Source organism: Xenopus laevis, chromosome 1L, assembly GCF_017654675.1.
Source record: "Xenopus laevis strain J_2021 chromosome 1L, Xenopus_laevis_v10.1, whole genome shotgun sequence".
NCBI lineage: Eukaryota > Metazoa > Chordata > Amphibia > Anura > Pipidae > Xenopus > Xenopus laevis.
The window spans coordinates 84,815,516-84,829,709 of NC_054371.1; the positions used below are offsets into that span (position 1 = coordinate 84,815,516).

A 14,194-nucleotide genomic window follows, 5' to 3' on the forward strand; every position below is an offset into this window, starting at 1 on the left:
CTATGCTGTATGGCTTTATAATTGGTTTGATGTAGGTGGGCCTATTTGTAAAAGTGGGTTCATCAAACATGATATCTGGGCACACAACATATTTAGGGGTGTTTCAAGGGGTGCGGCCAGCTGCATAACTAGTGCAGAGAGTGCTTTCGCTCTCTCTTCCCAAGAGGAGGTTCGCTGTCACCTAAGGCAAGGTTCTTACTTTGTCTCATGGCAAGTGCAGCCCAGAACTTAGCCAGTGCTGTATTGTGCACATTAGCATCGTATAGGTGACCTTCTCCTTTACTTATTCAGAATAAGTCATTTATAATTCTCAATTAAAGACTCATTTGGCTTTTAAGCCAGGTGACATGTAACATTCATTTTCATGTTATTTTACTTAATGCAGAAATACGAAAAATCCTTTCTGTATATAATCACCCAAGGTAATGAATTAAATACACACATGAATGGAATGCCTTTTGTCTTTTATTAGTTTCAGCTTTGAGAATTTGAATTACATTATAACTTATCTGATATATTTACATTACGGATTACTGCACATGTTACGCTATAAAAGCTTTAAGCGAAAACAAACATTTGAGTTGATGTTGAATCTTCCATAAGAGCAAGTAAATATGTAATTTTCATCATAATTATTCACAGTTCTTATATCAAATTCAGCTAACTGGATTAGCATGAGGAGCCCACGTATTGGTTTATCAATATTAGCTCCACCATAACTCTCTTTCTCCAAACAAGCTATTATGTTAGGAACTGGCATCAGGCAGATTTAAGGTTATGTATATAATATTTCATGCAGATTCCCTATGAAGCAGTCCCATGTACCAGACAGTGAAATAAAACTGAGAGAAACTGAAATATTTAGTAATTAGTATTTGTGTCTGTGAATGCTGAGTGCACCAATCATAGTTTTAAAGCATGCAGTCTAAAAGTAGCATGATGCTTCTAAATGGTTATGCTTGTTCTCTACATAATTAGATATGAATAATAGAAATATATACCTGAAATATATTATGTCATGTTTACTAAGCCTATCTCTCTCAAAAAACAAAAGGAAGGTAAATGAAAGAGTTTGCCTATGGCTATTCATGGTTCCTGAAAGTAATTATTATGGTTCTGTAGGTGAACCTCATGCATGATGGGTGAATCAATAGTTTTAGCATTATTTGCCTGAGTCATTTCTCCAGTGATGACATTTTCTCTTTGTACACTAAAAGGTATGGTATCATCCAGTGCAAATGGAACAAATCCAGCACCAGTATCATAGGTCAACCTTGGAGCATTTGCGGGTGTGACACCTGGTGGCAATTTACTTTGACTTTGTGGATTAAAAGCAAAATTTGGTAAATTGATGTTAGGGAATGCCACAGTTTCACCCTGGCCATTTAGATTTCCCTCGGAACCTGGGATTATTAGGCTTGGGCCAACTGCTTGTGGACTTTCAATAGGACCTTTAGATACAGTTGGTTTTCCTCCTGCTATTGGAGAGTCATCTTCTATTGTAAAGTCTCCTTGTAAAGCTGGATTCTGTGGCTGGCTTCCAAGTCCTGGACCCATACCTAAAAGCCCTGGGTATAAGGAACTAAAAGCATGAGCAGCACCAGCACGGCCCCCCTGCAAATCAAATATGATACTAAAATTAATTAGCTTTTACTAATAATATTTGAAAAGCAAAGTGTTATTAATTAATAAGGGAAATAGAATCTCACATATTGGAGTATCCACTGACTGGGGAACATACTGTAGACACAAGCAATAGATAACCTAATGTGGCCGTCACCAACACCTTTGTGTCTTTCCTACCTGATTATTCAGATAATGATAATGTAATCCTACAGTTGTTGTATACTAATAACTGGTAGTGATGGGGGAATTTGCGCCGTTTCGCCGAAAAATTCGTGAATTTCGCGCGAAATTCGCAAAACGGCGAAAAATTCGCGAAACGCCACCGGCGTCTCGTTTTCGACGCCGGCGCCCATTTTCGACGCCGGCGCTCGTTTTTTACGCCGGCGTCCGTTTTTTTCGAAAAAATTTTTTGACGCCGGCGAATTTTTTCGGCGAATTTTCGCCTGCCGCGAATCGCGCAAATTCGCCGCAAATTCGCGCCTGGCGAATAAATTCGCCCATCACTAATAACTGGTACTGTTTGCAGAAGAGTTTCAATGGAATTCTGGGAGAAAAGTGTAATTGTAGTTAAAGAACATAGTCATTCGCAGTGTTCTGGAACTCCAAAAAGTTTTCTATTTCTGCATGTATTAAGTTTAGATTAGAAATAAACCTTTACTATGAAATACTTATAAAATTTTAGAACTATAGTAAAGCACATTATGAATAACTTTATGAATATTGCTGTAATTTTGTTATTGCCATTATTACTTCAGAATTCCATCATAACAAGAATATGTATATCTTACTGTTATTTCTTCTGAACTCATTGCACCGAGCCTTGCTGGAGGTCCCTGTAAATAAATGCATGAAATTAAATAAACAATTAACAATACATTATTTGCGCATTGAGTTTACAACCCTTGTGCAAGCTGAAAGTACACAGAGTTAACTCAGGTTAGATAGATTTAGAGAGGAAAATAATAATAAATAATCATGGGTAAACAAAGGTTACTTACACCAGGTCCTCCACCATACTGCATAAAGAATAGTCCAGGATATGGCTAAATATAGAACAGATAAAAGAAAGGGTTTTCTTCATTTTGCTTCTGGGAAAATGTGACATAAACTAATGTGCTATATAAATGTGTTTCTAGAATTGATATTCCCCATGTGCCAATGAGTTATATGTAGCAGGGAGATGTGTAAAAAGGTTTAGGGATACAGGTATAAGATCCCTTATCCGGAAACCCGATATCCAGAAAGCTCTGAATTACAGAATGGCTCTCTCCCATAGACTCCATTTTATCCAAATAATCCAAATTTTAAAAAAGGATTTCCTTTTTCTCTGTAATAATAAAACAGTAGCTTGTACTTAACTCCAACTAAGATATAATTAATCCTTATAGGAAGCAAAACCAGCCTATTGGTTTTATTTAATGTTTAAATGAATTTCTAGTCGCCTTAAGGCATGAAGACACAAATTACAGAAAGATCCGTTATCCGGAAAACCCCAGGTCCAGATCATTCTGGATAACAGGTCCCATACCTGTAACAGTAAAACAGAGGAATTTTTAAGGAATAAAGAACCCCTGGTAGAGAACACTGCCTCACTGTTATTAATTGCTTCACCATTTATTCTTTCACCCTACAAATTACAGTGTTTGCACTGCTGCACCCCCAGATAAAACCAGATTTTACTACAGCTCGCTCACTTTAATGCTTAACCTACTGCATTAGTCCCCTCTTTGTGTCCATGTAACTTTCATTTCCCACAGTTCCCAACCTGCAGATAAACCAAGCCTTCCCTACTATCATATATAACTCCTAACTTGAGTTCACCCATCCACTGCTTTTTTTACCAGCACTTGCCTATCCACCATCATCTTACTAGATTCCTTTCCAGCTCCTTTACTACCCTGAACAGCTCCCAGCTCCTTCTTTGTAATGCTTAATTCCCAGCACCGGGTCCACTGTCCCACCATCTAAGCAGTCTTCCCCTCCAGCCTTTTTTTAATGCTGACATTAGACAGTGTGTATTATTGGTGCTACTCTGGTACCTTTCAGTGCCGCTATGTGAGATGTTCTGACCACATTCCCATGTTAGTGTTGACATTCCATGACCTGTACAAAATCACTCAGCCTGCAGCCATTTCAATAACATATATTTATATATTTTTTTATAGGAGAAGGTCATTTCCTTTATATTGACATGTTTTCATTGTTTAAAATACATATGCATTTTTATTGTTTTGTTAATAGGAAAAACAAATAAACAAAGTTTCCAACAGTTTCCAGGTTTAGGCATTATACATAAAAGTTATCAGGAGTGGTATAGTTTGTTATGTACGTGCTGCAGTATGTAGAAGATGGTACAGAAAAGAGTGTTACAAACATTGTTAAAACCCTAAATCCAGCCATGTGACCAGATTCGTTCAGTTTTGGCCTGGGTACCCCAGGTTTCTGAAGTTAGTTTAATAAAAGGAACTGCTTTATTAACCAGTTGTTGCCATGAGGAAACACTGGATAGGGTTGCTCCCATCCAGTGCAGCACAATGTCTTTTCTAGTGAAGCATAACAGAGACCCAAGAGGGAAATTTTGGGTGATGTTATATGGGGGAACTCTAGGTCATTCACCAGACTGTTAATGATATTTGCCAAAAGTTGGCTATTGGTGAAAATAGACCAGATCATTTGAAAAAGGTTTCCGTTTTTTTGCCCACATCAGTGACAGGAGTCATCCATCTATCTTACCATTTGAAGAGTCTGATAGGAGTGATGTAGGTCTGCTTTATGATTTTATTAAAAAACGTATTATTAAATATTGTTATAATACGCTCACATATGCCTTTGTGGTCTTTTGTGGTTATTTTTACACTACTGCATTATTACAATTTAGTCCTGAAACATGTTTATTTGAATGGCGATGCCTTACGTGTTGTTGATGCACTGGGGGAGTGCCGGCTGGATCTGGCATTATCTCTCCTGCTCCTTGTTGCAGTAGTTTATTCATTATTGTTTGGTACTGAGAAATCAGAATGAAGAAAAACAAGTCATTTTCAAATGTATCTTTGATTATAGATTAAGCTTGACTATGTGTTTGTACCAAATATAGATAAAGATAGCTTACATTCTAATAAGATTCAGAATGCAAGCCATGTCTGTTTACTCTTTACAGCTAAAGAATCTGTTTAATCATACTTAGTGAAAAGTAGTCTATAATATAAAAAAATAATTACCATATACAATGCTACCGTTTGGATTTGACCATCTACAGGTCCCCCTTTAGGTGGAGTTATTGCTGGATCTGCTTGCTGTAGAATCGGAAAACCAAGAGGTAACGATGGCTGATGAGAGAGCTGATCAGTTGAAGCTGCTGCTTGTGGCTGTTGGGGTATATTCTGAGTATGCTGACCTGCTTTCTCTGTCTGAGCTGGAGACTGTGCTCCGGGTAATGGAGGAGGATGGATAGGCAAGGCATATTCAAACTGAAAAGCAATAACAAATCTAAAAGTGTAACATTCTAAGTGTTAAGTGGTACAACTTACTAAAGCTGTCTCACACTGTATACAATGAACAGTATGAAGTATATAAAAAGAACAATGAACAGCAGATCTGTTTAGTATGGATCATTATCATCTTCAAGGAATATAAATATGATTATGTTTTTAAAAAATAGGGAGAGGTGCTGAGGCCAGAAGGGTAACACCAGCATACCAAGAGTTCAGTATCAGTATTATTTGTTATTTGTTAAGTTTATTAGAGTAATGTTGAAAACCTATTATTGAGTGACCTTACCTGCTGGTTGTCTGACAGCTGTGGTCTTTGATGCAGCCATGGATAAGAGGAATGGGGTGGAAGGAGGCCATGTAGCCATAGTACTGAATAAGGATCGTTATATCCAAACCTTGAAATCTGTAATGATTTACACAGTGTATCATTATTGATTTATTCAAATAATAAACTATTATTACGCCAGTAAAATCTATTATATTATCAAAGGACCTGGTACAACAAAATGCAAAAAAGTGATAAACTATACATTAAATATAGGTGTGTGGGGGCCCATATTTATCATAAACCATGAAAAGTTGATGTACACTGCACTGCAAATACATATTTTGGCTAACATAACCAAACCCATTTTACCAAAACATACCCCAGTCCCCAGATGATCTCTATAATTACTAGAGAAAACAAACATATTAACTCCAGGCAGTATAATGATATAATGATTGTAGAATGGCCACTCCATTCAGTAAAATGAATGTAGAAATGGATAGATTGAAAGCCTTCCCTCACCAAACACCCTGCTGCTCCCACACTGCTTGTCTCTCTGTCTCTCTCTCTCTGTCTCACTCACACACTCTGGGGCAAATTCACTAATCGCCGAAGCGCCGAACGCTAGCGTTACTTCGCTAGCATTTGGCATTTTCGTTACTGCGCAAATTCACTAACGAACGCTGGCGTAGTTTCGCTAGTGTTACTTCGCACCCTTACGCCTGGCGAAGTTTCGCTAGCGACGTAACTACGCAAATTCACTAACGCGCGCAGTGTACTGAACGCTACCTTTTACGCTAGACTTCCTTCGCCACCTCAGACCAGGCGAAGCGCAATAGAGTAGATAGGGATTGCTTCAAAAAAAGTCAAAATTCCCAAAAAACGCTGGCGTGTTTTCTACATTATGAGTGATAGGCTAAAAAAGATCGAAAAAATTTTTGGGGCTTCCCTCCTTCCCCCCTACATTTCCTGACTCATGGCAACTTACCTAGACAGTGGGCACATGTGTAGGGCAAAATAAAAATTTTATTTGATGTTTTGAAGGTTTTCTACGCATTTGTAGTGCTGATACGTATTCCTCCATTGAAATTTGAATTTGGCGCCGTATGCAAATTAGCCTTCACTAGCGTAACTTCACTTTACTTAGCGAATCAACGCTAGCGCAACTTCGCAACCTTACGCTACCCCTGAGCGCAACTTCGGATTTTAGTGAATTTGCGAAGCGCTGGCGAAACTACGCCTGGCGAAGTGTGTATGAGAAAGTTATAACTGAAGATCCCTTCGTGGCCCATTGGAAGGGCAATGGACTACAGGATATTATCCACAGAGGGCGTCAGTTCAAGCTGAGCTCGGAGATCTTCACCTGGATGCAAAAGTAACGCCTCCCTGGCCAATAAATTAGTGCTTGATGCCAATTTGATAAATCGGGAGAAAAAATATAGGAAGGCTGGTATTCGTTTTCAAGAAACGTTGGCAACCCTAGGTCTTACATGCAGTTTTTAAACACACCCAAATGCCACAGCCATTTTACCAAAACACACACAAAATACCACACCCATTTTGCCAAAAGATACCACAGAAATGTTAGTCTAATTACTACAGAAAATGGAGAAAAGCATATTCACCCCAGACCAGCCAGTATAATCACTATTCTGGCTCAATCTATCACACAGTGGTATGCACAGCAATCTTGGATTTAATCTCCAGAAACAGGGACCTGAGAAGAACCAAGGACAAGCAGGGCAATGTGGGACATTTAAACAGCGATCTGGGATAGCTGGCTGTGTGCTGTAAGGTATGCAAAACTCCAGGGGGAAGCAAGTGCCTTCCTTTGCCCCTATTTGCAGACACCCATGTCTGTACTGTTTCTGAAGTCACTCTCCCCCCTCTCAGCAATTAGCATTGTATTGGTGACCATATTTAAAATGTTTATTATTTCCATGAGATAAAGTTCATTACATTTTTGTTTTCATAATAGCTAATCTGTAATACTTAGTGCAATTCCTTTCTATATCCATGCTCAAACTTGGCACACAGGAAACACCTGTTAAGTAACAGTGGTTTCTCTCTCGTTTCAAACAGAAAATCATTCTTCAGTATTAAATAAAAAATATATGGTCCAAGTCCTTCCTGCATTTCCCCTCATTACCTGACTTAATGGTGCCGTCAATGTATCAGCAGCCTGTTGTCTCATAGTCTGAGAAATAAAAAGCAATAATTTACAGTTTAAATTGTAACTTTGAAACAAAATAATGTTATTACATTCCATAACAAATGTATGATAATGGAGTATATATTTTCTATAATACTATAAAATCACATACCACTGAGGTGTTGGGGATGCATAACTAATATATTACCTGCATACAGTAAAAATACAATACCAGCTATTACATCTTTAACTATATATAATACACAAAAGCCATGAATATCCTGTAAATTATATCCTTATAAACGGTGAGTAGTCATGTCATCAGTTATAAACGGTGAGTAGTGATGTCATTTCTGTCACATGACTCACTAAAATTTGTGTATTATAATAAATAAAGTACCCCCAGTTGTAAAATATGAGGATATTAGTATATAAGTTACCTCGGAGTTCCATGACCTGTATAAAAACACTCGGCCTTCGGTAACTCCTCGGTAACTAATAATATCCTTATATTTTACAAGAGGGGGTACTTTATTCACTATATATTCCACAGAGCTACTTGTAAAAGGCAATGCGTATGTTTTGTCCAGTATCTGTGTGGCTTTCCTCTGGGAACACCGTTTTCCTTCCACGCTCCAATGTGAACTCCAGTAGGGAGGGTATTTGCAGAATATGTAATTATAAGCAACATTACATTATATATTCATTTAAAATGTACAATGGTTGTAAAGTTATTTGTAAAGGCATTTGCTGTTGAAAGCAGTATTTGTTTATCCCTTTCTGTTCTCTGATTCTGTCATTTAAAACAATGTAACAGGAGTCAGGTCTCCACATTGGTTAACCAGCTGGCTTGCAACATTTCAGGAGTCAGAGCCAGATTTGCAGAGGGATCATCAACAGTCAGATAGATGTCTTCATTAGCAAGTACATTCACAAATCCCTTTAATACCATTGAACATTTTGAATAAATGTACATTGGAAAATTGTTTTGAAATGTTTTTTTTGTTTTTGGGTGGAGGACTCTTTAATGTAAGATGCAGGAGTTTTCAGCTATGGGAACAAATAAAAAGTTGTATTTGTCTTGTCAGGTTTGCGTGAGTAACTGTCTACCCTGCTACATGAGTTTTATTTTCTGAATACCAGTCTGAACTATCAATTTGCATATATGGATCAGGGCAGTTTCTTCAATGTCATGAGCAAGGTCACTGAACCTGAATACATTCAAGTTGTCAATGTTCCTTTATTTATAAAGAAAAGTGGGATTTTGAGATGTTTCAAACCCAATGTCACCAGCTCATGAAAAAAGCATCTTTACTTGTTATTTATCATTTTCTTTCCCTCATTTTTTCATGTGTTTTAAAATAAAGTGCTTATTTCCCTGGCAGTTACCATCTTCTGGGATCTAAATAATACTAGAGCGGTTTCATGGCACATGGCTAAATAGCACATGCATGCAGTGCTGCATAGAGATCAAAGATTTACCATTTGTTCTCCATTGTACCAGCCTTGGGAATAGCAACAAATTACAGTGGGGCATTACTCAATTATTTTGTAAATTAAACTTTATTTTTCAAATTCTAAAGGATAACATACCTCAAGGCTTATGCTTGCCAAACCTTGTGTTCCGGGAGTTTGTTGATGCATCTAAGGAATAAGAAGACTCGTATTTTTTTAAAGGACTTTTTCACATTTGAATCAACTGTTAGCATGATGTAGAGAGTATTTTTTACTATTGGTGTTTTTTAATTTTATTTATTTGTTGATTAGCTCTCCAGTTTGGCATTTCAACATCTATCTGTTTACTAGGGTCCAAATTACCCTAGCAATCAGGCAGTGGTTTGAAAACAGAGGCCTTAATTAGAAAGACAAGTAATATAAGCAATACAATTGTAGCCTCACAGGGTTAATTGAAAGCCTGAATATAGAGACAGTTTCCACAGTCAGAGGGGGATTCTTGTTAGAGACTCCATCTATCTATTCTGTTAATTCTGTTAATATCTGACATGCCTAGTGATGGCTGTGGCTAAATTGCTAAAATATTTAACTGCTCATTGGTTATTGCTAAGACATAGCAGTACCCAATTAATATACTATATTTCAGTTATGCATTATTGCATTAGTTGCAGCAGATATGCAAAACAGAATGTAGGCTATACAATTAAATACTAATCAGTTTATTTATATATTTAATAATTTAAAAATTATTGCTGTATCTTTTTATTATTATTATTATTATTATTATTATTAGTAGTAGTAGTAGTAGTAGTATTATAAAACTGTATTATTTTGTATCTAGTTTGTCTTAGAGGGAAAGGAAGCCTGACACAGTAATATAATATTTAGATTTTAATTGAAAGAACAACAAGTTATACTGACATTCCTTAAAGAAAAAAAAACGTTAGGATCACTTTTACTAATCTATATACGTATATACATATGTTCATCACTTCTGTGTGTAATAAACACTCTGATTCTTATTGACTAAAAGTCACTGAGATAAGACAGGATCATATAGAATAGAATATATGTCTTAGATAGGACTTTGATCATGGATAAAGCAATTTTACCTATGAGCATTATACAGTTATACATTATACATTATACAGGTCTTATGAATGCTTAAAACACTTTTTACCCAAGGGTAAAAATTAACGCAGTCTCCTAACGTTGCTCCAAATGCAACAACTGCAGAAAGCCATGCTTGTATGTATACAGGGTGTTATGGAGATGGTGGCTCAAGAGACATAGCCGAATATTTTTGCAGCTTAAAAGACATGTAAAGCCTACATTCTACTACTATGTATATAAGTTGGGCATATCTTCCCCACCCAAGCCACATAATTTGTACTGTCTATACCACCTCCATTTTCCAGCACCATCCCATTTTCCTAAAACAAATAGGAGCTTTCACCTGGCGACCATTTTCCATCACACATCATCAGTAACATTGACATCTGCAAACAGTACACGTATGCTGTAAAGTTCATGCAATGCAGAATGCAGGTTTTCTCAGGCACAAAATACTTTGAAAAAAAGTTCTGCTGGGGTTGAGCCCTGTAATAGTTAAACTCAGGAGAGGTGGTTAGGAGAAAAAAATAGGATCAGACAGCTATAGTTTCTATGGGAACCAGCAATGCTATCTCTTCATTTGGCTGTTAGACTGCAGGGTGTGTTTAGTAATCTGAGATGAGAAGAACTGAGCATGCTCATCAGCCAACAGCCAAAGTAAATTCCTAAAGGGAGGGGTCAGAGTGGGCTAGAGGAGGAGAAGGAATTCTAAGTGATTAAGGGGACGCTGCAGCCTTACTATTTACTTACTATTTATCTAAAGATTTCAAAGAATCTGTTTTTGATGAAGATTAAGTTTTTGCGGGGGGACAGTTACATGTCTTTTAACAGCAAGGCCAGCTCAGATTTACAATGGAGAGTCCCAGGGAATAAGTTGCTTTAAGTCACTAGATATTTACTTATTACTGGATTCCCTGTAATACCCTCCAGGTATGTTACCAAACTATTCACATTCAGGTGAAGCTTTCAGCTGCCCACCAAGTTTAAAGCTTGTACAAAGACTTGTACATGATTTCCCATTTATTAAATAAAACCAGGTCATATTCTTTACCTTAATACAGAATAGCACATTAGAAGGGAAACTTACCGGATAGGCAATAGCAGTGCTTATGAGACAGAAAACCAAGGCTAACAGTTCCATTCTTCACTATTCTGAAAAAAAGTGCACATTTTATTTAAATGCCATCTATAAACCTAGGAAAAAATTATTTATAAAAAAAATTTCCACTGGAAATCCAGAAAGAACACACAATGAGTTTACACTGAACACTAAGATGCAACTTCCATTTTGAAATATGCTGTGATTAGCTGTAATGAATTGGTTAAACCAATGGCTTACATTAGAAGAAATGCTTTCAATTAAGACTGCAAATGCACAAGAAATAAATTCCTTATCATTATGAGGCAAAGTGCAACAATTATAATCCAAATACATGACATACCATATAAGGAGTTCTGCTGCAAGAAACGACTCTCTGCTCTGTATAAATAAAATGAAATATTTTCTGTTTTAGGGGCTCCATTTAAATAAGGTTTAAATTAAGGCACATCCAATCACAAGAAGGAGACAAGTGGTTCCTGGTGTAATTATGTTAGGGAATTTTACTGCGTGCAAAGCATTTCATACAAACTCATTACATTTAATTGCATACTGAGATCCTTGGCAAGATGTGTTTTTTTAAATATAATATGCATTTTTAAAGCATAACATTTAACTCCTGAGTTGTCCAGCTCACCATCCATGATGCTTACGGTGGCTTAAAAGGATTTTTTTTTATTCTGAGAACCAGAAGAGAAAGAAAATAAAAAAAATAGCCAGTGATCAGCCAGTGCTGTAAGGTTGACCAGCAGCTATATCTATGCATATGCCTGCATACAGACTAATCTACATTCTGGAGTTGACCAGCTGCCAGAAATGATATCAAGTCATTATTTTCAAATGTAAATTAAATACAGTATATAAGGCCTACTTACAAGGCAATTTCTGTTTTAAGGGTTCCATTTAAATAAGGCTTAAATTAAAGCAGGAGATTAAGTACACCAATAGGCACTATAGGACCTTGATATACCATGTGAACATATTTTGTATGTAGTACAAACACATCATTTTTTGTAACAATTGTATATATATAGTTACAAAAGCTATTTAGGTGGTTCTTCCAAGTGAGGACAGTGAGGTTGTGGAATACACTGCCAGGTGATGTTATGGTGGCTCATTCTGTTAATGCCTTGGATGATTTCTTGAACAAGCTTAATATCAAAGGCTAAAATACTACTAAAATCTATAGTTAGTATAGATATTGGTATGTATAATTTATACAGGTTATAGATAGATTGGTATAAGTATATTTATATATATGTGCACTGGGTTTCATGTGGAGGGGTAGAACTTGATGGACTTTGGTCTTTTTTCACCCCAACTTAACTGTGTAACTATGTTAATTTAGATATTTAGACAATTTCATCACCTGCACTTGCTTTGATTACGTATTCTTGGTTAGAAGTAATTATAATGAAGAAGCAGACAGTGTAAGTCAGCAACTCACTATAACTTTATTATAGCTACAATCCCGTGAGTATTTATTATTGTACTCAAACAGAAGCAGCATAAGTTATGTTTTATTTATACAGGTATATATATATATATATATATATATATATATATATATATATATATATATATATATATATATATATATTTATTTCCAACTATTGTCTGCGTAGATTCCACTAGGTTGCATGCCGATGTTTTACATTGAATGAGTCTAAATTAAATAGGGATAATGCCAGCGTTGCTTCATCTTTGAACTGATCTTTTTGTGTGGGTTGTGCCAAGAATGAACGTCTTGGGAGCAGATATATCAAAATGTGAGTTTAGCTTTTAATAAATAAAACTCACCCACATTCTATTCAGTCCTATGGGATTATTGGAAGCATATATATATCAAATGGTGAGTTCTAAGTTTCACCCATTGATAATTATACTTCTAAAAAATCCCATAAGGATGGACAGTGTTGGACTGGGGTGCCAGGGGCCCACCACAAAACCTTAGGCTGAGGGCCCACTTTCCAAACTATTATACCTCCTCTCCTCACTCAACCTCTTTATTCTACTATCCTCTTTTGTCTACATACTATACTCTATTCTTCCATTATTAAACCTCTTTGTTCCCATGAAGAAATAGGGAATGACCATGAAATAGGAGCAGAAGCAGGAGGCCCACTGACACCTGGGCCCACCGGGAGTTTTCCTGGTATCCTGGTGGACCAGCCCAACACTAGGAATGTATAGAATATATATATGTATATATATACATATATATATATATATATATATATATATATATATAGATATATATCAAACAGAATGGAATGCACAACCATTAGTATGCAGAAACCTGGGTGCTAGTCTGAGAAGTATGTAGATAAAATGCAGGGATTGACAGCACTCCAAGGAAATACATCAAGTCAATAGTTCAAATGAAAGTGGAGATTTATTGGTGATCCAACGTTTCAGCTCCGCACAGTAGTCTTCATCAGGGAAAGAAAAGAAAGCAGTGCACAAGTGTTTGGGGGTTTAAATAGGGTAAAAAAATGGCGCCAAGACACCTGTATACAATGCCTGTCACTCATTGTTTGTTATGCAAAGCAGTATATACATGTGGATAGAAAGGCAAATGTTGTTATCCATGTTAGGTAAGCCCCTTTATATTGGAGAGTTCTGCTTATACACGGGGTGCGTCCTACTGTTACCCCACTCTGCCACATTCATCTGATGTGTCAGTACAGTACAGGGCTTTAGGGTTGGGAGCAATAGAGGTGTCATGGGTATGAACAATGCAAAGGGAATTAAAGGTGTGAACAGTGCAGGAACCAGTTAATATCAGTACTGATGTCTTTAAACTTATACAAGGCAGTCACAGCAGCCAGACTTTCATGTGGGGGGCACACAAGGGGGTCATGGGCCACCAGTTGGACAGCACTGCTCTATACAATTAAACAACGATTGTAGCTAAATGCAAGGAAAGATTGTGCCTTTTTCCAGCAGCTATCATTTTCAGTACTGCAGACTCAGTTGTAACTACTTAA

At 36.8% G+C, this 14,194-nt stretch overlaps 1 protein-coding gene across 1 annotated transcript; it reads right to left on the reverse strand.

Annotated features, from left to right (window-relative positions):
* Positions 1–447: 447 nt before the first annotated feature.
* On the reverse strand, positions 448–11,577 carry ambn.L (ameloblastin L homeolog). The gene is given in 10 exon segments (NM_001090021.1): positions 448–1,614; positions 2,415–2,459; positions 2,625–2,669; positions 4,541–4,630; positions 4,845–5,093; positions 5,404–5,520; positions 7,535–7,582; positions 9,131–9,181; positions 11,193–11,257; positions 11,548–11,577. Coding segments are annotated over 9 exon segments (1,227 nt in total). The 5' UTR covers positions 11,247–11,257; positions 11,548–11,577; the 3' UTR covers positions 448–1,086.
* Between the last annotated feature and the right edge of the window lie 2,617 nt (positions 11,578–14,194).